Genomic DNA, 23333 nt, shown 5'->3' on the forward strand with positions numbered 1-23333 from the left:
AGCTTATCGCTTCTTTTCACTTGAACTTTGGCGGATTTAGCTGCTTCCTCCTATTGAGCCGATTAAGATTAAAACCCGCTCTTTGTCGCTTGGGGCTATATTCTACATTAACATTTGTGAGTCTGTTGTTATGTCGGGCAATCTTTTACTCCTTACTCTCAGGAGTTTGGATTATTTTGTATATTAATTCATCAAATTTGTTAAGAAATCTTTGGTTTCCTGTTATAACACTACAGTAAAAACAAATAAAATCAAAACATTATTTGTTACACTCTTTTATTCTTTAAAAAGGTGAAATGAAAAACAATGCACTTACAATCTTAACTAATTCATTTTGATAAGACATAAAAAAAATTCTGAGTCAAAAATCAGCTGAGCCCGAAGACTCACTGCTCAAAGTTCAATATGAAGCATGTGTTCTCTGTAATAGTCTTACAGCGATGATCTGGCATCAAGAGCGGTTTTGGCATTCTTCATCCAGAAATAAACTAACATGTCAAAAGCATGTAAGTTAATCTCTGAGGGAATATTCTTGGATGTGACCTCACAACGAAGGATGATGTGGGGCCACACTTAACCTCCAAGGCGCTGTCCTTCACCCCAAGCAAACCCTCCTGGGCGCTCCTCAGGTAGGGGGTTGTAGTTTGCATCTTCTTCTGGAGTGTGAAACAACATCTTTCTGTTAAAGACACACAAAACAGGAGAATGATTGATTTCTATGTGTGATGATTCTTATGGCAACACCTCATAATTACGGCTGTGACAGTATGGATGTCAAATAAAGACTACCGTGATTTGGTGTTAGCATGCTAGCCATATTTCTTTTGAATCATAATCACATATCGCATCCTATTTCGGAAGTAGGGTGAACCTATCGATTAATCTAACGATAATTGTTTTGATTAATTAAACAATTATTTTTAATAACTCAATTAACTTTATAATGAATTTATCCCCCCCCAAAAAACGTTATATAATCATGTTCTCTTAAATACAAATAAATCTGCCAAAAACAACAACAATGTACTGCAAGACCTTTTTCCACAGCAAAATAGCCCAGTCTGAACTTCTACTCTGCTTTTTAAAGTCCATTACAAAATCTCTCCAAATAAAATTTGTGCAAGAGCTTGTTCCATTCAAGTAAAAGGAATATATCAATCTACAATGTAGATTGATATATTCCTTATATCCTGTTGGACAGCTTAATGTAGATTCTACATTAAGCTGTCCAACAACAAAATATAGGAAGCGAAAGTAAAATTCTATTATCTTTTTGGAGGAATATAAAAACACTGTGTAAATTCAAGTTAAGCAATCAAGAATAATCTTGAAGTAGTCTAGTAGTTCTATCAATGTCTGTTTGTAGTCAACAACAGACTGAAGTAAGTTCAATTCAATAGTATTTCAACAATGTGTATTATTAATTTTCAAACTGAATTGGAGGATACTCTAAATATAAAATTATAATAAAATACCACCAATTGTAACTTATGTAGATGCAAATTAGGTTTTCTTTCACTAAAGTTGTCCTGACAGAAATGTTGTTAAAAGTTTAGACTTTAGAACATTTGAATGTTTCATTAGTAAAAGATGTGCTAATCGTAGGTTTTACAGCATGCTCGTGGCCATATCGCCATGAAACAGTCCAATCTGCACAATACTTAGGGGAGGCGCACATCTCCTTTGTGCTGCAAAATAGTGCAGTTGGCATGTGGGTATGGCAGGCTTGACCTGTCAATTGTCACCACGGTTCGATTCCTCGCGGTGACAATACAACATTCCTGCCAGGACAACACCCGGCTCTGTTCCAAAGTCCCCGGGCGCTGTGCATGGCTGCCCACGGCTCTGTGTGTCCTGTGATGTTCAGCAGATGGGACAAAAGCAGAAGACAAATTTCCCTAATCTGCATGTCGTGTGATTGTGCATGTGTTTGGGATCAATAAATGTATCTTAAATTAATCATTAAATTTGTATGCTTAAACGTTATGTCTGTGACAGGACTGCCATCATAATGGCACTCGTGCCCACAACTTGTGTTACAAAGGTGTTACAAAGGTCAGGCCTTGACTTTTTCATGAATTAACACACTGTTTGTAGGGTGGAAATTTCAATGGTATAACCTTTTTGATGAGTTAATTATGATAATTTAACCCTATTAATGTGCAATATCGGTGGCATTCATCATGTTTACGCAGGTAATTTACACAGTTTTCTCACTACAGGCATCTGTTTGTACAAAGTCAACTTTAATATCATAGCGTGTAGAGACTTACATGATAGATGGGGTCTTGAGCCACCTTCCACCACCTGGCTGGTTCGGGAAAACATCCTCTAGGAAGTAATAGACATGACCAACAGCAATACCTGATGAAAGAAAATAAAAATAAAAAGCACCAGTCTTACTGATCACCACCAACCACATCAGTTACTCTCAGCTAATAATGACCATTTAAGGACTAACTTATGGCTGAAAATGACAGTGAAAGATACCTAAAAGGTCCACGATGATGGAGTTGCCGAGCAGAAGTGAGAATCCCATTAGGACCCAGGGCAGAAATGGCGCCTGGAAATTCAACAGGCCAAAGAAATTCATGCGCACATTTGGATTTCGTCGACTCCAAATGTATACTAGCATGATGGTGAAAGCTTGGCCTAGGAACACAAGACTTACAAAAGTGCCAAATATCTGAAACTTTGTTAAAGAATATGGCAAATAAAGCAATGTCCTGACATTTATATCCTACAACTTTATATTTCACATTGGCAGTTGTAGCGACCGCTTTTCAGTGGAAGTCTCCAACAGAGTTTTAATGGTGTGTGATATGAAAAAAAAACTGGCCATGTAAGGCATTAAAAACAAGCAATAAAATATTAAAAAAAAATTCTATAACCTACAGATAACCAATCTTCACTGGCAGCTATGATTGGTAAAATGTGATTCTTCTCTTTGTGCAAGTTAACAGCCTAGGTTTAGCCTAAATATCCTCAATCTGGAGCCGGGTTCCCGTTCGCATGCACATGACGCATACACAGGCTTTGTATGTGGGATTAAAGAATAAACTTTGGCAATGTTTCTTAAATTATAAAAACATGGTACAACGCTCTTAATGTGTGCTTTGAAGCAAAGGTTTTAACCCGAGACAACACCCAGATACCTGACTGAGGACTAGGTAAATGGTGCTAGTTCACCGAGGTTAGTCTTAATTTAATTCATTCTGGAAGTGGGACAAAAGACAATTTATATATATATATATAATTATATATTTTAACAGCATCTTCATTCAAAAGAAGGCCATTGCAGACTTTCAGAAGAGCGATTTCTGTACTGTGGAGGGAACGAAAACCAGATGAGAATATTGGCGTCTAATAAGAGCTGTAAATGCAAAAGTGTGCTTGGACTGGGAGAGCTGCAATAAAAGAGAGATAAGTTGGGACCTTACATACCAATTCCACCATTCTTGCCCCACTCCTTTATGACAACCATATCAAACCACTTGAATGATTCTTGTGGAGCTGGCAGTGTATCTGCGGCCCTAAGAGAAGTTTTTCAAGAAGAATTCAAGGACAGGCTAAAGCTATGAATAATTGAAGGATCCATAAGTACCTGGTGTCGTTTAAGCATACTACTACTAATAATAGAAATAATAATATTAAGCATATTTTATTTGCACAGCCCTTTTCATACATTAAAAGTACATGCAAAGAGGTACGTTTTGAGTAGGGCTTTGAGGGTAGATGGGTAAGTGCAGTCTCTGGTTTAGTGGGTGAGAGAGTTCAAGTGGGAGGGGGCAGCTATTGAGAAGGTTATGTCACCCCAGGTCCAATCGGTGATCCTGTTTGGTATGGAGAGGAGTATGGTGTCAGATGGATTGACATGGGTCAGCAGAAGGGCAGCAGAGTTCTGAATGGACTGAAGTTTATTGAGGACTATAGAGAATGTCTGTGAAGTAGCAAGGAGCGTGGTTTTGTAGGGCTTAGTGAGTGAGGACAAGGATTTTAAATTGGATTTGCTGAAAGACTGGGAGCCAGTGGAGGTTCTGGAGGACTGAAGTTTATTGAGGAGTATTAAGAAAAAGGTGCCATAAAGAATGGCACTTAATAGTCGATTCTAGATGTGTTGAAGACATGGATCAGGGTTTCATTGGTGGACAAGGTCAGTGATGGACATAAATGGGCTATGTCCTTTAGGTAGAATAAAGCAGTTCTGGTTTGTCAAATAACATGGCGTTTCGGTTATTGTGTTGATGTTATTCTCAAAAGTGACTGCACGGCTGCTAATGTGCTGAGATGGAGACAGAGTGGAAATTTCAATTGTGAGTCAGAAGTTGAGGGAGGATTTTTTGAGAGATATGGGACCAATGATGAATATGTCAGATTTTCCACAGTTAAGTTGGTGGGAATTGGTTTGCGTAGGGAAATTTGAATCCAGTGTAGGGCAAGAGCCCAGAGTGAACTGACCATCCACACAAAGGCCTGAAAATTTGAGGCCCTGTGGGACATTCTGATCCAGCATAGGAATTTCACCTGGCAGTTTCGAGAAACCCCAGCAGGTTTCAAGACCCCCGCAGGAACACGGGGACCCCTGCTGGGTCTGAAGAGCCCAGAGGGTGACCACCAGACACTGAAGCAGAGGTTAAACAAAGGGTTGTTAAACTTTTGGAGGGAAAACATTCTCCTGCAGGCCCAAGAGTCTCCCCCTGGTGGTGACAAATGTCCTGGGAATGCCTTGGGACCCCCGCTGAGTTCCAAGCCCCGCCAACTCAGATCGATTCCTGACAATTCAATTGGCCGATGTCCTATGACCAACTCCTCAAGGAGGAGGACCTCTCAGGTAATTTAAAAGCCCTGACAACCCAAAAATCGTGGCCATTTCCTGCTCTCTGAAGACGTCAATAGACCGTTCCCGGTCTAGCTAGATGATTTAGTTGCTAAAGGAGGCAATAACCACAAACGTTTGTTTTATTTTTATTTTTTCTTTATTTCTCTATTCAGTCAACGTTTTACTTTGAGAGACTAGTTTTGTTTTTAACTTTAACTTTTAACTCGCTCGCAGGCCAAGCTCAGAGACTTTCTTTTCCACAATCCACAACTGCGCCACAGCGGTTAATCCCTGCAGGACAAAGCATCATTCTGTTGCAGAAGGACGAAGCAGAATCCCGTCGAAGAAGACGAACGACGTTTAATACCGCTACAAGAGCAAGAGAAATTCGCTCTATTCGGCCCAGCGCTGACCTCCGTTGCAACCACGAGACCCACCGGAGCCAGGACTTCACTCATTTGTTTTCCAGGAGTCCGCCCATTCGTGCACGCATCCTGAGGTTCAACAACGATCATTCACTGGACTTCCGGAATATCCGCGCGACACACGCATGCAACACCGTGAAGGTCACAGTAAAAGGCTTTATTGTCTGGGCAGAGAACTAGTTTAAATACTTAGCGTGTCATTTTATTTTGAGTGTATGTTTGTTTGTAGATCGCTGATCTGTTTTAAGCCGTGTACCGCACGACGAACTGAGACGTCACATCCGGTTCCTTTGTCTACTGTGTTTTGAGAAGCGCGCGGTAACAAGCCGGCGCTTCCTTTTAACGTGTTACCGTCAGAGATATTGTGCGGAGATTTACATCTGTTAAAAGATAAATCTCACGTAACTGGACTGCCCGCTTCACCGGAAGTTTTGTCTCTGATGTCTTTCTCTCTCTGATCTCTCTCTCTCTCCCTCTCTTTTCTCCTAAACCTGTTTTTACCGCCATATTGTCTTCGACCTCATGTCGTCACAGAGGTCATAAACCTCTATCTTGAGATTACTTGAACGTAACATCTTGATTTCGGCAAGACTACGTCACCACGTGATCTCGTCATTACGCCATAGCCACTCCCCTTTCTCTTTCTTACACACACACACACACACACACACACGTAGAGACACAGACAGGCAGACACGCACGACCACACACACACATAGATATTATATGTGTGACAATTGTGATAAGTGCTGCTGCTGTTGTAATCTTTGAAATATTGGAGTTTGTTAAATGAAGAATCATTGAATGACATTAACTTTATTTCCCTTTTAATAAATACTTTTGTAATTAAAGTTTTTGTATTTCTGTGATTATTTGTACATATGTATGTGAATACAGCTGGATTACTATAGCCTGTGCTCGAACTTAAAACCCTTCATTGCTTATTATATAATCATTAATATTGAATATTGAGATTATTTATATAACGTATATCATTTGAGACTGATATTTAAAGATTGACTTGTTGATCCCTGTAACCAGGGTGGTGCCCCGCGACAATAAGCAATGATTACAGACTGTATTATTCTTAATTGATAATTTTATTGTTTTCATTAATTATTTAACTATTATTAATGGATAACCGTATAATTTCTAATTAATTGTTTTACTATTCTTAATTAATAGCTTTATAATTTTTAATTATTTTTAATAAATAATTTTTATTTTAATGATCATTTTTCATGATTAATAATTAGCCAACGTCAAATCTACTACTACTATTGCACAACACCAGTGAGGCAGTTGGTTAGAGTTGTGGCAGTGATGGAATTGATGGAGCTGCAGAGCTCTTGGAACACGGCCCTAGGAGTCTGACGCACGCATTGAAAATGAAAGGTGAGGGCAGGCGCCCCCTGAACCACTTCGCGTACCCCTACGATGGTCTATGGCAGGGGTCACCAACCTTTTTGAAACTGAGAGCTACTTCGAAGGTACCGAGTAGTACGAAGGGCTACTTGTTTGATACAAACTTCCTGAACAACAAAGTTGCACAGATCCCCTTTTTAAAATAATAATAAATGTGATTGTTAATTATTTTTCACAATAAATATTAACAATGATTTCCACAACAATGATGGTAGGAAACAGATATATTAAAACATGCAACATTTATTTCTGTTAATCTGTTTTAACTTTGCTTAAATTCAACTTAATTGAAGTACTTTTGTTGAAATAACTCCATCAGTCTGTACTTTTAAAAAAATAAAGAAAATATTTATTAAATTATAATCACTTTGTTACGAAGATGATAAGTCAACCAAAAGAACACATGCATGTGGCTGGGGTCTGGAAGTGTCTTCTTAATTTGTTGTGTCTCATACTGTCAGCTGCCAGAGTTTTCAGACCTAAAATCCACACTGGTCTCTCATGTCCTCCTTCATTCACTGTGAACCCAAGAGCAAGACAGCTCATCGTACTTTCTTTTCAACTTGTTTTTTAACACTGCGTCTTGTTTTTTACTGACCGGCTGCTTCACGGGAACGAGCTCTGATAGCGCCCCACCTCTTCTAAAGATATATTTAGTTTGTCCAGTCTGGACAATGTTCTGCGGCTCTAGACAAATTTTATTTGGGGGAAGAGGGGGCAAAAAGGCCTCTTTTGATAGGAAAGGTTACCTACGGCTTCAGAAAAAGCATGAGGGGCACAGTTGAAAAGATGCTGAACATAGAAGATGTGGAACTTCTTCTCCAACTACAGAGTGGGACATTTTGGGGTGACAGAGAAAACTGAAATATAACAGCTTAAAAAGTAGTTGAATAAAGCCTTGGAAGAAAAGAAAGGGGGAATCAACTTAGTTTAGAAGATCGAAAGTCGGCAGACAACCTTGAGGAAAGTAGAAAAGGACAGCTCGTAAAAGAAAATAACATGAGAACTCATTGGCATAGAGCTGGAGGAGTAATAATACTAAAGGAGGAGGAATCTTCAAACATCAGCCATTTTGTACAATTAGTCTGTTCAATGTAGAAGGCATTACCTTATTTAGCATTACAGCACAAAGGTTGACGAGCTACTTGATGAAAAATAAAAGTTACAAGCAGTTAAGTAAACAAGCAAGTGGATACAACGATTCAGAAAGCTGGAATTCCATGGTTCTGTGGCTGTTTAGAGCACACTAGCATGATCTGGCACCAAATCCAATCAGCCAGGAGTGATAAGAGAGACCTTCATCTCATCTTTCTTGATCTTGCTAATGTATTTAGTTCAGTTACTCATGGTTTCCTCTGGGCTGCCTCAACTTCTTCAAAGTACCAGAGCCCATCACAAACATGGTTAAATCCTATTTCCAAGACATCCACCATATGGCAGCATCTTGAAATTTGCATCATGACTGGCTGCAATATCTCCTCACTAGCATCCACATTGACATTTGGCGTGATTATCAGAGCTTTAGAATGGGTAGTTGGTGGTGATTGACATAAGTTGGGGGTCCTTTTAACATAAATTAGGGCATAAATGGACAACATCACAAAACTGAATATTCCCCATATTGTTCTATGTTTTAAAAGCAAAAGGATAAGATTAAAGAACGACAAAGGGGGCAGCTTTGGTTGCTGTCACAACTATGGAGTCATGGGATAATGCAGGGGCCAGAAAAGTGGATATCTATGTACTGTCAGTTGTGCCTGTACAGGGTGATAAAATGGTGCCAACATATGCATTCGAAGACCATGGAAGTAAAAATACTCTATGGACAGAATCTTTTTTGGTGCAGTTGAACTTGTCGGGAATCAGGAAGGAAATATTATTTCTGACGATGGGAGAGAACTAAGTTGTGACTTTTATGCATTTAAAGCAGGGGTTCTCAAACTTTTGCAAGCTGGGTAGGTGTAATTGGGTAGTTTGCATGGCTTCATGCTGTCAATTGCCAGCACCTCGGCACACAAAACACACTGAGGACGTCGCTCAGTCGTGCCAGTGACGGTGAAACCAAACTGCATATAGCTCTCGTCATATTTGCGAAGCTTTGGCATCTTCGCAACTGGCGCATTGGTTGCCTGACTTTTACAAATCAGAAACTTGTCCATAGTTGTGTTTGTTTGCTGATACAGTGTGTGTGATGTTAATAAAGTTCTAATTGCAACGTCGTGGTCTTGTGAGTGTGTTTGTATGTGTGGCTGTGAGAGACTTGCACACGAATAATGGTAGGTGTTAAGGAGAAAAGGGTTAGCTGCAGTTGGAAGAAGTTAGCTAGCTAGAAGGCTAGCTCTTGGGGCTATGAGCTTTTTAAAAAAAGACTGGAGCAAATTACTCCTTAGATTAGGCTACGAATAGGCCTGCTGCAAGTGCAGGAAGGTATTACTAAGGAAGGAGTGAGTCTTTAAAAAGAATGTTTATAAAGCAATGAATATCTGAATTATAGAGGAAACAAGAGCAATCGCACTAACTCTGGGTGTCGTCTCCGTGAGGGTGAGCGCTGACCATGCCTGCAGTTACTTTTATATACTTGGAAGCGTATGTACAACTCGCGTTCAAATGATAACACTCCTCTTTTGATTGGTGGATCAGGAACGAAACAGTATTCGAGTTGTTTGTCAGTCCAGCCCCTTGCATTTCGCCACTGAGGGAGCTTTCACTAACCAGTGGCAGGTCGTCAGGCATTTTTCTTTTTTTATGTCTGTGACATTGCGCCCCCCCTGGAGAGTGTCAGCGCCCCCCCCCACACTTTGAGAACCACTGATTTAAAGGATTGGAAGTACGTAAGATTGATAAGCGATTTCTTCAACTCCCACTGGACACCAGACAAAACACAATAACTACTACCTGTAACGAATTAATTTGTGTACCCCAAAGCAATTATTTACTGGCCATATAGCTGTTCTTTTTATGACACTAATCAGAAGGATACAGTCATCAGAAAACCGCCAAAGAGGAACATGAAGACGAAGTCAGCTGTTCTTCCCCTGAAAGAACCCTCCTCTAACATGCGGCAGTATCTGTAACTGAAAGCAAATGGTTAAGGAAATCAACAAACTGGTTTGTGGTTCTAGTTTGAAATATTGTGAATCCTGTCGAGACATGATTTAAGTTAACATCTTATGTTGGAATAAACAATTGGTAAAAGAAAATATGCTAAACAACTTCACATACTAAATGAAGTGAGACTTGAGAAGGATACAGAAAGATCATATTGAACAGGAAATTGAAGCCAACTGGACCAAAAAACAGGAAGTTGGTTATTATTCGCCATACCTAGAAAATGAGAGAGAGAAGAGTCAGCTGTAAATAATTGAAACACAAAACTAAAGGTTTGGGTTTCCCAGATTCAAAGTAGTTAATGCATTTTAATAAGAACTACAAGCTTTAGTTAACTGTAAAAACTTCTAAAGTTGGCCATTATACAGAAATGAGGTCACATGAATGACAAGTTCAGACCCAGGACCATATGCATCAAAAACCTGATTTGTTGTATGAATATCAAAATAATCTCTTGATTGATGACATGATGAATGTCTAAGATAAAGTTACTATGTTTAAGGTGTTCTGCATCATTGATCCTCTGGTGTGGCTGATGACCAACTGCACATACACTTCAATTATTTGAGCTTAGCAAGTATGCTTTAATATCAAATTATTGCATTAAACTATTAAATATAAGGTATCCTATCTAAATCTATATTAATGAATTATCTGATAACTGATAATCACAATGATTTATTTAATAACTGAAAACTGGTTGCACCAAGAACACATCATATTTTTTCACACCAACTTATGAATGAACCCTCATGGCCTCAACCTAATCTTAGTGATAGCTAAATTGAAAGCCTTAATCTTAAGAGCTGCAAAGAACAGAGTCATAGTTTGCGATTTCATCATTCATGTAGATGTTGCCATCAACAGTCTTATTTCTTTCTCAATAAAGCCAAAAATATTACTAATAACTTCAGTAATTATTAGATTTTGTAAATAAGTAAAATTATGAAATAATGTGCCATTATGGGTAAAAAAAACATTATATGAATTAAAAATTTAAAGTATAAGTAAGGAAGAAAACTTGTTATTAAATTGTAAAGTAAGCCACCAAGTGATGAATGCCTTGATTGGAATTTCCTTGGATTATGTACTAAACTAAACTCTAGGACGCTACGATATTGAGCAGTGCATCTTCCGGTCTGTCGAACAATCAAAGCACAAAAAATGTATGATTTCAGAAAGTGAAACGCTGGAGTGCTTTAACTTTGAAAGGGGTTCAGGAAGTGTTGGAAATACATTTGTGACAGACAGATAAACATTGTGGTTCATAGCAAAATAAACAGAGAAAGTTATCTTTCAACTGGGTTTTAATGTTTATTTGAAGAATTTACGTCACAAACATAAATAGTTGCAAAAGATTCTATAGGCGTTTCAAAATAAAAGCACTCCAGCGTTCCTTTTGACCAAATCCATTCTTGTGTTTAAAAAGGGTTATATTGTGAAATATTTACAGGAGCGGAAGATGCATGGCTTCATACTGTATAGTACTGGTATTCATTTGAGTACAAAGGACTACTTTTATGCATTATGGCCATATTCAAGGCAAAGCCTGTTAATATGTAAAAACATTGGGCCTCATTTACTAACAGTGCGTACATAAAGATCTGTGCTTCAACCATGCGTAGGAACATTTAAAGCACAAATCTGAGATTAATCAATAAGTTAAAACACTGTTGTGTCATAATCTGCGGGAGGAAGTCTTCTGTCTACATAAGTCTGTATGTGTGTGTGTGTGTTGATAATCACATGTATTCAGTTATTAGTTGTTGATGTCGGATCATGACTCTGGATCGTTCCGCTGTTTAACCCTGATGTGACTGAGCACGTCACGTTACGTCTAGTTTTGTGTAGCAGGTTTAAAGATGTGTCAAACTCTAGAGCGAATCAAACGTAAACGTCAGTCCTGTGTGTGTCCTAATAACATGTGATCAGAGGTCAGCGCCGGTCAGAGGAGTGAGGAGGAAGCAGACTCCGACAGAGTCTCTGACAGAGACTGGACCTTTAATGTGCGTCTGATCCTGAAGCAGCGGTGGTTATGATTTTTCAGCGGAGTCCACGTCGTGATGCATCAAAGAGACATGTCCACAGCTCTAGTGTTAAGCTCTGGTCAGGACACAGCATTCAACGCCTCAGGTTATTGCAGCTCAGGTTATTGCAGCCCAGGTTACATTTTTTAAACATCGCCACTCCAGGGGACACACTACAGAAAAGTATTCCTTTTGTGTCTTCCACCTACGATGCCTTCAATTTGTCCTTTTCTGAAATTGTTCAGTTTTTTACCTTTTGGGCCTTCTCTCATAACTTCAACTGTTTAGCACACCATCATGACAAACGGATGTCCTTATATGGAGAAATAGATGCGTGAAAGTATGCTAATTGCAGCGAGGTGACACGCTTCTGTCGATTTCGAATGTTTCTGATTCACAAACATACGCATGGTTGTGAAAACAATATCGGCTGGTGCGCACGTGTCATGAATCTGATTTTGCTCATGCACTTATTTTCTGGGGAGAGCAAGTACATTTCTGCACACCTCCTCTGCAGAACATATTGTTGAACCTTGAAGCTAAATATTGTGCATTGAATAGATTCTGTAAATATGAATTGATATTAATGTGAATATTGTGCATTGAACAGATAAAGTTGCATAACTGCCTTTCTTTGTGTATATATGCTCATATATTCATCCTTAAACAGAAATTGCAAAGATAATAAATATGACCCTCCTAAAAGGTGGTAGATCTCGGCTAAAGTTTGAGGTTAAAAATTGTCTTGGTCTCGAAAAAGATTGGTGGTAGGGGTTAGGTTAGGGGTAGAGCGGTCGTCCTCCAACCTGAAGGTCGGCAGATCAATCCCCAGTCTTCCCCATCTGCATGCTGAAGTATCCTTGGGCAAGATGCTGAACCCCGAATTGCCCCTCATAGAACAAAAGTGTTGCTAATAGATGCACTGTATGAATGTGTGTGAATGGGTGAATGTAAAACTGTACTATAAAACGCTTTGAGTGGTCATCAAGACTAAAAAAGCACTATATAAAAACAAAACCATTTAGATAAAATAGCCATCCTAAATGTTTTTTGCCCGTTTTCCCAAACCAATTACCTCTTTTCAAAAATAAAACGGTTAATTCTATGGGTGTAGGTGATTGAAACATATAATTAGCTTATGCATTAAATGCAGTTTGGAATATTTTGTTGCCATTAGTGGTGAAATGCAAAAGGAATATACATTTTGTTTTCAATTTTTCTAAGACAATATTGATTGTATTTGGTTCAAACCACAATGGATAAGAACATAAAAATATATATAAAACAGAACAGAAATATCACTGTTACAAAGAATCTGGATTTTGTATAACAATCTTTCATTTAGTTTGTATAGACTTGACTATGCCATTAGACAAGCTATTGCTCGGGGAACAAAATATCGACATTTTAGGTCCATGGCTTGGAAACTCCCCAGACCTTAATCCCATTCAGAACTTGTGGTCAATCCTCAAGAGGCGGTAGGACAAAAAAAAACTCCAAGCATTGATTATCAAAGAAGACATCAGTCAGGATGTGGCCCAGAAGTTAATTGACAGCATGCCAGGGCAAATTGCAGAGGTCTTGAAAAAGAAGGGTCAACACTGCAAATATTGACTCTTTGCATAAACTTAATGTAATTGTCAATAAAATCTTTTGGCACTTATGAAATGCTTGTAATTAAACTTCAGTATACCATAGTAACATCTGACAGAATTATCTAAAAACACTGATGCGACACACTTTGTGACAACCAATATTTGTCTCATATTCAAAACCTTTGGCCACAGCTGTACAGTCTTCCCCGAAGCATGTCGGAGGGAGGGAGGGAGGGAGGGACCTACCTACCTACCTACCTACCTACCTACCTAACTAAACGGGGCCATTCAGGGCTCATTATCTTGCCCAAGGACCCTTTGACATGCTTCGGGGAAGACTGGGATCAAACACTGAGTGCCTGAACCTGGATTCTTCATGCAAATTTTTGGGACATAAGTTTTCCTGTAATGTTTAGACATGTATTCCTCTACATGAGCCCCAGTGGTTTGAGATGACACCAGTCACACTCCTGCCACCTCTCTTTCATGACCTAACAATTGCAGGTCTTGAAGGTCTAAAAAGAATAATGAAAACTGTTGTGAAGGTTTTCGAGAGATACAATGATGTGATAGAGGACTATCCTAAAGAAGGAATATGTAAAAAAGTATCCCAGATATTAACACCACAGCAGGAACGTGGAACAGCAATGTCAAGAAGTAGTTACCATATGATACTGTCATTAGGGAGGGCAGCAAAAACTAAGTTGAGTTTTTTTTCAATGCTTCTTCACACAAGAACAGCTGTGTATGTCTCCTAGACTCTTCCCACTGACAAATATCTTAGTGATATTCAGACTGCATCCAATTGCATTCATGGTAGCATTACAAACTTTCCCACAAATATCCATTCATGACAGGGACAGAAATGCCCTGGAATTCCTGTGATTCATGGGACAGTCTGTAAATCTTAAAATCCAGGAAAAAAAGTTACATATGTACATTTTAATCAGTTGAACTTTCTTTTCTTATTAATAGGAGGATACTGGAGAAGGGCCAAGAGGTTGCTATCTATGGCATAATGGTATATCTTCGAGAGAAAAGAGAGAAACTCTTCAGTTGGTAGGCAAATTAGACACCTAAAGGACATGCATAACTTAAGAATCATACTATCCTTTATGTCACTGCAATCAGTCAAGGGAGATTTCTGTGGGAGATTACTCACTTGGTAATTCCTTAGAATCAAATCTGGATTGAAGTAAAGCTGAAATGGTGTGATGAGCTCAAGTTGCTGTGAGAAAAGACACAAAAATACAGTATTAACAATGCAGATATTATATATAAAAATGTTGACCCATCTTTGACATTAACATACACATGCTGTATCTGACACATAAAAGAAGAAGAAATCTCCAAAAGCAGTGACCCTCCCCTTAAGGGGGACCTCCATGGCTTAAAATAAATATATATTTCACGTTTTCGGAGGTGGAGGTATTATATCCCTGTAATATCATAGTATATTATATTATATCACTATATCATAGTTTCTTAGTTTTCAACTCTTTGAAAGTGAGGCCTGAGCTGATATTTTCCCCCCATCTCATACTAGTCTTGTTGTTTATGGGATGGTAGCGATAGTTGATGGTTGAGTGAAAACAATGTGGTTTTTGGGATGTTCATCATTGGCACTGGTTGTCGGCATGCTGGTTTTGGCTTGGGGGCAGTTGCCTCATCATATTCATGAACATGTTTTTTAAGTGTAGGAAAAGGTTGCTTGTGTTTCCACTCTTAGCCATCACGACACCGCAACAAGACATGTATAATATATTGTTGATACTAGACCCGAACCCATCGAGACTTAAAGGGGACATATTATGAAAATTCCGGTTTTGTAGTGCTTCTACACGTTAATTTGGGTATCTGGCATGTCTACCATTCCAAGAACTCGAAAAAAAAAAAAACTCCTGCGATTTGTTGTGGTTCCTCTATGTCAGAAACGATACGCTAGATGGCATTGAATGGGGTTACGACCGAAAAAAACCTCATGTTCCAACCATGCCCATGTAGGGAGTCTTGCTACAGTGCCTTGCATAAGTCTTCACCCCCCTTGGACTTTTTCCCATTATGTACTGTTACTAACTGGAATTGAAATAGACTTAAATAAACTTTTTCCCGTTTGATCAACAAAACATGCATAGTACTTTGGAGGTGCAAAATAAATTTTATTGTGACACAAACAATAATGAGAACAAAAAAGTTGACATCTGTTGGGTGCATAAGTATTCACCCCCCTGTGTCAATACTTGGAAGAACCCCCTTTCGCTGCAATTACAGCTGCAAGTCTTTTGGGGTATGTCTCTACCAGCTTTGCACATCTAGAGATGGAAAGGTTTGTCCATTCTTCTTGGCAAAAAAGATGAAGCTCAGTCAGATTGGATGGAGACCGTCTGTGAACCGCAATCTTCAAGTCTTGCCATAGATTCTCTATTGGATTGAGGTCTGGGCTTTGACTGGGCCATTTTAAGACATTAACATTCTTTAATCCAAACCATTCCTTTGTAGCTCTGGCTGTATGTTTAGGGTCATTGTCCTGCTGGAAGATGAACCTCCGCCCCAGTCTCAAGTCTTTTGCAGACTGCATCAGATTTTCTTCAAGGATTTCCCTGTATTTGGCTCCATCCATCTTTCCCTCTATTCTGACCAGTTTCCCTGTACCTGCTGAAGAGAAGCATCCCCACAGCATGATGCTACCACCACCATGTTTCACTGTTGGGATGGTGTGCTCAGGGTGATGGGCAGTGTTGGGTTTTCGCCACACATAGCGTTTTGCATTGAGGCCAAAAAGTTCAATTTTGGTCTCATCTGACCAGAGCACCTTCTTCCACATGTTTGCTGTGTCTCTCACATGGCTTCTGGCAAACTCCAAACAGGATTTTTTATGGATCCCTTTCAACAATGGCTTTCTTCTTGCCACTCTTCCATAAAGGCCAGATTTGTGGAGTAGACGACTAATAGTTGTCCTGTGGACAGATTCTCCCACCTCAGCTGTGGATCTCTGCAACTCCTCCAGAGTAACCATGGGCCTCCTGGTTGCTTCTCTGATTAATTTTCTCCTTGTCCGACTCTTCAGTTTGGGTGGACGGCCTCCTCTTGGTAGGTTTGCGGTTGTGCCATATTCTTTCCATTTTCTTATGATGGATTTTATGGTGCTCAGAGAGATGTTCAAAGCTCTGGATATTTTTTTATAACCTAACTCTGCTTCATATTTCTCCACAACTTTATCCCTGACCTGTTTGGTGAGCTCCTTGGTCTTCATGATGCTGTTTGTTCAGTAATGATCTCCAACAAACTCTGAGTCCGTCACAGAACAGGTGTATTTATACTGAGATTAAATTGCAGACAGGTGGACCCTATTTACTAATTATGTGACTTGCAAATGTGACTTGTGAATGCAATTGGTCGCACGAGATCTTTGTTAGGGGTTTCACAGTAAAGGGGGTGAATACATATGCACTCAACACTTTTCAGATTTTTATTTGTAAATAATTGTGAAATCCATGTAATATTTCCCCCCACTTCCAAATGATGCACTATTTTGTGTTGGTCCATTACATAAACTCACGATGAAATAAATTTTAATCTGTGGTTATACCATGACAAAATGTAGAAAAGTCCAAAGGGGGTGAATACTTATGCAAGGCACTGTACATGGCCTTGGACCACCCCCCACCATCATCTCACTGGCTCCGGGGAGAGACGGCCCGGCTTCCCGGCTAGCGTTTTTTCACGAGCTAGCAGGAGCTAACGCCAGCCAGGCTGGCGCTCCAGGCTCACGCTTCACCCTCTCTCCGGGCCGAAGCCTGGCTGCGAGAGCCCCAGCGGGAGCTGGCGCAGCATCCTTCCACACTGTTGAGTCAACGTTTAGCAGCGAGCTAACGATAGCTTGTAGCGTTAGCTCGCCAGGGCTCCGTCTCCCCGGAGCGCGTTAGTTCGCTGCTGCTACCCGTCAGACATCTAAGTGGCCGCATAAACATGCCGATCGTCGAGGCGGAGACCCCCGGGACACCTCTAAAAGTTGACTCAACAGTGTGGAAGGATGCTGCTGCTGCGCCAGCTCCAGCTCCCACTGCGGGGCTGCGCTGGGGAGCTGGGGCTCTCGCAGCCAGGCTTCGGCCAACCTGACTGGTTCAAAACGATATTGTTGCTGTTCAAGTCTTGTTCTGTTGCCTTGGCTATTTAATTCTGGATTTATTTTATTCTGCACATGTCTAATCAGGAAAGAAAAGCAACAACCATGTGTGTCAGGAGCAGGGTAACACAAACTCAGCGCAGCTTACTTGAATTGCATCAGACTTTTCTTTCCGGCTTGGATGTGCTCAGAAAGAAAAAATGCAACCTGGGTCGTAATCTATTGCATAATACTGTAGTTTGCTTTGTGTGGGAAGATTTTAAATCCGAGCCAACAAAAAGTTTCCTCTCCTGTTGCTACCTTAGTGAACCATCTGGATTCCACACTCCACTCATTTCTTAAATCCCGTACAAGGAGTTCTTAACTGGTTTCTCTACATGCTGTAAGACTAAAGACATGACCAAAGCTTATGTACTCTACAGGACATTCCAGGCCACACTGAGCCAGGATGTGCAAACCCGATACTATGACCTGCGTGTGGGTGGACCTCTACCCGATCTCTATACCATAAAACCTCAATTTTGGTCAGGAAACCAAAACAAGGGATGCGGTTCTTCCAAACGAACTGCTTTTAACTTGACAAAATAGATATGAGTGCCACTGTGTTTAATTCAATCAAATTGTATTTGTATAGCCCATATTCATAAATCACAATTTCTATCATAGGGCTTTAACAAGGTGTGACATCCTCTGCCCTTAACCCTCAACAAGGGTAATAAAAAAAAACTTTTAACAGGTTAAAAATAACGTAGAAACCTCAGAGAGAGCCACATGAGAGGGATCCCTCCCACAGGACGGACAGAAGTGCAATAGATGTCATGTTTAAAGGAGAACATCATAAAGATAAGGGTATTTACAGCATTGATTAGAATAAACACTTTGTAGCATAATGGAAAGTAAATGAATTGATGGATTATTGTCAGTAAAGGTAGAGTATCTGACTAGACATATTGTATATCAAGCAGTCTTGCTGTAATAATATTCCCCGGTTAGCATCCACCATGATCTGGATCCACCATCAAGATCGGATGCCACCGTAGTCCACAATCATGATCCACTGCCGCCATCAGGATCCACCATCAGCTTCCACCTTGATCGTGGTCCACCACCACTATCAGATGCCAAAACGATACAGGATCCGCCATTATTCAGATGGAACTGGCCAATTGGATCAACTCATTAACTTTACCATCTCTGCTTCTCCCTTTCTATAGAGAGGTGCACACAACCAGAAGAAATCAGAGACGAATGCCTTAAAACCCACCTTCTACTCTGAACTGAAAACTGAGCTCAAGCAAAGTGAAACTCTCTGAAAGTAGTTTAATATATATTTTACGTATATATTGTATTTATAAATATTCATTTATAAAAATCTGTTCACTGTTCAAACACTTACTGAAAAACAAATTGAGACTTTAGAGGTCCGAAATAATCATCTCACATGTAATTATGAGTAGGGTTGCAAAATTCCGGGAATATTCAAAGTTTGAAACTTTCCATGGGAATTAACGGGAATATACGGGAATTAACAGGAAATTGTGTGGGTAATTTATAATAACTGTATTTACCTCGTCATATACAGACATAAATATAAACATTTGCTTTGTCATAGGCTGATTTGAGCCCTGAGGAAACTTTGGGCACTTGACTAAATGCTTCTGGATCTGTGTCATTCTTAACATAGGTCTTTGCATCGTATTTGCAAATGTACACAGCCTTTCCTCCTACATTGGCTGGGGTGAAATGTCTCCACACATGAGATAGTGCACGTGGAATTTTCTGTAGAATAAGATGAGAAAAAAGCTTGTAAAAAAACACTAATGCAATGCCAGAGATATAAATAGTTGGCAAAACAATTGGAATCGTCTTTAAAAATATTTTACAATTGATGGATAAATGAATCGAAAGAGGCTAGATGGACAGATGAACAATCCTCAATCAGCATGTTAATATATTTCCCCCAGTAATATCATCAAAACTTACCTGACTAGTCCTGCACACTACAGCAGGCCTCAATAGCCCTGCTGTAGTGTGCAGGATGCTGGGAATTCTCTGCACAAGTGATGGAGAAATGCACAGTGGAGGGTTGAAATTCAACGTGCAGCGTTCCATACATCTTTTAAATAGAGTTTGAATGATGTTTTTATTGCTCAGCATTTAATTTGCGTATATATTTATTTTTTTAATTCCCAAAATTCCCTAGCTGAATATTCCCATGGAAAGTTTCCGAAAAGTTTCCGGTAATTTACCGAAAATGTTCCGCCCCTTTGCAACCCTAATTATGAGTGGTGTGAAAATGTCTCAATTGTTCGATGCATCGTGATTTAGACGTGGACGACTGCATCCAGAATGAACATAATCAATTATTTTCCGCTACGTTAATTGTCTTTGCGATGTCCAGCCACTTCATAATTATAACCACAGCTGCTCCAGGATCAGGACAGACGCTCATTAAAGGTAAAATTGTTCTGTGTCGGAGTCTCTGTCGGAGCTGCCTCCTCACTCCCCTCTTACCTGCGCTCACTTCACACTTTAACAATAAACACCAGCACTGATCACAAGTTATTAGCACCTGTACAGGTTACTTTGTGTTTTTTTTTTTATTCGCTATAGAGTTTATAAGACACACCATGCACATATTCCCTGCTTCACACAACACGAGGGAGTGAGGGCGTGACAACAACCGGACTGAGCGGTCGAGAACTGTCAAATCGAGCTAGCTCTCAGCGACTAGCTGGTCTCTCATCGGGGCTTGAGAGTACAGCAGCGCATATTTGTGTAACCATTGAACGGATCCCGTTTAACTGCCACAAGAGTTGTTCATCTTGTAATAAAGATCTCAATGAGTAAACGCGCTGTGTTTTTCTATTTTCAGTGCATTTTAATATAGTCTATAAATAGTGAATTCTAATATAAAAATATTAATGATTAATCGAAAATCGAATTCTCCCGACGATCGATTAAGACAATTTAATCGAATGCCCATCCCTAGTCAGGACATCAGGGTTAAAGTAACCGGAGACATTACATTACATTTAGCTGACGCTTTTATCCAAACTGACTTACAATGAGTGCATCATTTTTTTTTTTATTCAAGGTACAGTCGGAAGAGGTAGGTTTTTAATTTAGGGCGGAAGATGTGTAAACTCTCTGATGTCCAGATGTTGATGGGGAGCTCATTCCACCATGATCCGATATCATCGAATAATAACCAAATACATGCAATTATCAGTTTGTCTATGAAGAGCAACAGTGACGAGCAGACACACGAACAAACACACTCCTGCAGACAGAAGTTCTTCTCGCAGATTACGACGCAACGCTGTGTTTTAACTTCACTAATGCAGAACAAGCGACGCCCCGTTTATACAGCAAGCTAACAGTCTATCTTACCGAGTAGAGTCTGCATCGTTTACGTTACGATGTCCAACGTGCCCTCTCTTCAAATGCTCGTGTCATGCTTCCATGGAAAGCAAGGTCCGCCTTACAAATATTGCACGTAGTTTTCTTTCGGGCCATGTTAAGGGTGAAATTATCCCATGATTTTGACTTTCTGGTACGCAATGATGTTGCAATGGACATCGCCATTGATCTATGTTTGTCGCTATTGCACATGCGCAACTTTCAGACATAGGATGGCTCACTCCTCAGCTACTTCGACAAGCACCTCCGGTAAAACGACGTTTAGTTCAGCTTCACGGCACGAAAAACATGCGCTATGACGTAACCAACGAATCATTGACTATTAAATTCATAGGTGACTATTTTTGTCATAGATTTTTGTCGAATACGTTGATTAATCGTTGCACCCCTAGTGGCAACAGAGAAGGACATTCTTATGGCAGAGGGCAGCGAATTACTACGCCACTTACTTGTTTGATAGACCTGTTTTTGTTACATAAATAAATAGGGTTAGCCTACAAAATTAGATGACTGATGCTTTGTGTGAAAAGGGTGGCCTGGAGAGGAGTCAAATTCCTAGCCTGAATTATTCTCGCAGTCTGAGCCCTGCACTCATCTGACAGAAGAGAAAAAAGAAATGCATCAACTTCACATTGGTCAACAATGAAGACGTAAGGGCTCCCAATTTGCCTTGTTGCACATGTTGACAACACACTCAACACAGTTAGACAAATCCTCTGTTGATTACAGAGAGAAGAATAGCAATAACTTAAAAAAAAAAAAAAGAATGATCAAAATCAAATCCAAACAGTTTCCTAGTGAGGGTTTGGTCGTTTCCATTCTCATATGACTGAACCCTACTCATCAACAGGAACATTGACTATGCCTTCCGACTTTAACAAGGAGTGAGTGGAGGATAAAGGGATGCTTAAAACATCTAATAAATGCTTGTTCACTTACTTTTCCTTACAAAGACACAACATGAACTTCCACCTCGTTGACGTGAGGGATGTTTTCACATGACTTGTGTTTGGTGTTTGCATTTTTATGATCACTAGGGTAAAAGAACTTGAGCAGGCCGTGTGTGTATTCTTCATTATACCTGGGGTCTCCTATAAAACATTCATTCACACTTCATTTTTTAAGCCTGCTGTTAAGTATGCAACGTCTTTCTGTGTTCCAACCATCACCAAACAACACGGGCTTTTCCTTAAACAACGCCAGGTGTTAACTGCCAGTTAAAAAGGTTTTTTTAAAGACCACGGAGGATTTAGAGCAGCTCGGTGGCGTCATGACGTCGCTGTCGGCTGAGGCATTATAATTACTTAGTCATCTCGTTTCGCATCGCATAGATATACTATTATGCCCACATTATTCAAATTGTTGTCTAAAGGAGACATTGATACTTACCTAAAATTTTAATTGACTAGTCATATTAACTTTTTTTCAGCAAAACCTTATAGATACCAATACACTTCAGACACAGGTGCATTGTGAAAATGGCAAATCTGCAACCGACAACATCTGGGTTGAATATAACATATAAATAGATAATATACCACCAGTTAAACTGGAACACCGGTTCAGACACGTAACCTACTCATAGCTGCTAAAGCTACACAGCAGGCTAGCAGCAAAGTAACGATGTTGTGTTAGCTATCTTAAGCGAAATCAAGATATACCTTTGTCAAGACGAGGGGGAAACGAATTAACCTTACCACTGCTGCAGTTGTGAGGACGCATGCGGTGGTATAAGCCCTGGTGACAACAGGAATCTGCAAATACTCCTGCTGTAGTGTCTGGTAAGCCATTTTGAATTTGATGAAAGCTTCCGGCACTTTGTTGATACGTCATCTCTTCTTCTTCTTCCTCTCTTCTTCTTCTTCTTCTTCTTCTTCTTCTTCTTCTTCTTCTTCTTCTTCTTCTTCTTCTTCTTCTTCTTCTTCTTTTTTTTTTTTTTGGGCGGTTTGCAACCAACGTTAAGTTGCATTAGCTCCACCTATTGTCTTGGAGTGTGAAAGTGTCAGAGTTATACAGGTCCTATTTCAATGGCCATTGCAAACATCTCTACTGTGTAAACTGATAAATTATCTGAGGTTTTTCACTGAAACTTTCAAGTCTGGAATGCTGAAACCAAAACCTGTTCCTCCTGTAATATGATCTCTGGAATCATCTCTATGTACTGGTATACATTTTTCATATGCTGTTTGCATCAATCAGAACTGCAATATTGCCACAACCTTTTTGTCCTTGCATTTTTTCCAGAATAAGAAATTAGTAGACAGTGAGGAAACAGGCACTATTGAAATTTAAAGGATTATTTTATTTTTATTTTTTTTTCAGGCAAATGAATTGTCTTCTTTAGGGCTTAACATTCTCAAATATTTCCTCAGTCATTATTTTTTT

At 39.7% G+C, this 23333-nt stretch overlaps 1 protein-coding gene across 3 annotated transcripts; it reads right to left on the reverse strand.

Annotated features, from left to right (window-relative positions):
* Positions 1 to 259: 259 nt before the first annotated feature.
* On the reverse strand, positions 260 to 22820 carry derl2 (derlin 2). 3 transcript variants are annotated; one of them, XM_053447676.1, is made up of 8 exons: positions 22646 to 22818; positions 14562 to 14627; positions 9920 to 9993; positions 9650 to 9743; positions 2672 to 2686; positions 2491 to 2563; positions 2274 to 2364; positions 260 to 679 (listed from the first exon to the last, which is right to left on the reverse strand). In XM_053447676.1, exons 1-8 carry the CDS (start codon positions 22736 to 22738, stop codon positions 574 to 576), a joined length of 612 nt encoding a protein of 203 aa, XP_053303651.1. In that variant the 5' UTR covers positions 22739 to 22818; the 3' UTR covers positions 260 to 573. The 3 variants fall into 3 exon arrangements, with proteins under 3 accessions (XP_053303651.1, XP_053303649.1, XP_053303650.1); XM_053447674.1 differs by having other exon boundaries at positions 2491 to 2686; positions 22646 to 22815; XM_053447675.1 differs by lacking the exon at positions 14562 to 14627 and having other exon boundaries at positions 2491 to 2686; positions 22646 to 22820.
* Between the last annotated feature and the right edge of the window lie 513 nt (positions 22821 to 23333).

The sequence above is a fragment of the Pleuronectes platessa genome, chromosome 19 (genome assembly GCF_947347685.1).
Source record: "Pleuronectes platessa chromosome 19, fPlePla1.1, whole genome shotgun sequence".
In the NCBI taxonomy this organism is placed as follows: Eukaryota; Metazoa; Chordata; class Actinopteri; order Pleuronectiformes; family Pleuronectidae; genus Pleuronectes; species Pleuronectes platessa.

Excerpts from the sequence above, each read along its gene's own strand:
- derl2 (XM_053447674.1), bottom strand. The coding sequence starts at position 22,738 with ATGGCTTACCAGACACTACAGCAGGAGTATTTGCAGATTCCTGTTGTC. Across the intron at positions 9,994-14,561 it reads TGATTCTAAGGAATTACCAA|GTATGGCGAATAATAACCAA; the intron begins GTGAGTAATCTC and ends CTCATTTTCTAG. Across the intron at positions 9,744-9,919 it reads CTGTTCAATATGATCTTTCT|TTACAGATACTGCCGCATGT; the intron begins GTATCCTTCTCA and ends ATTTGCTTTCAG.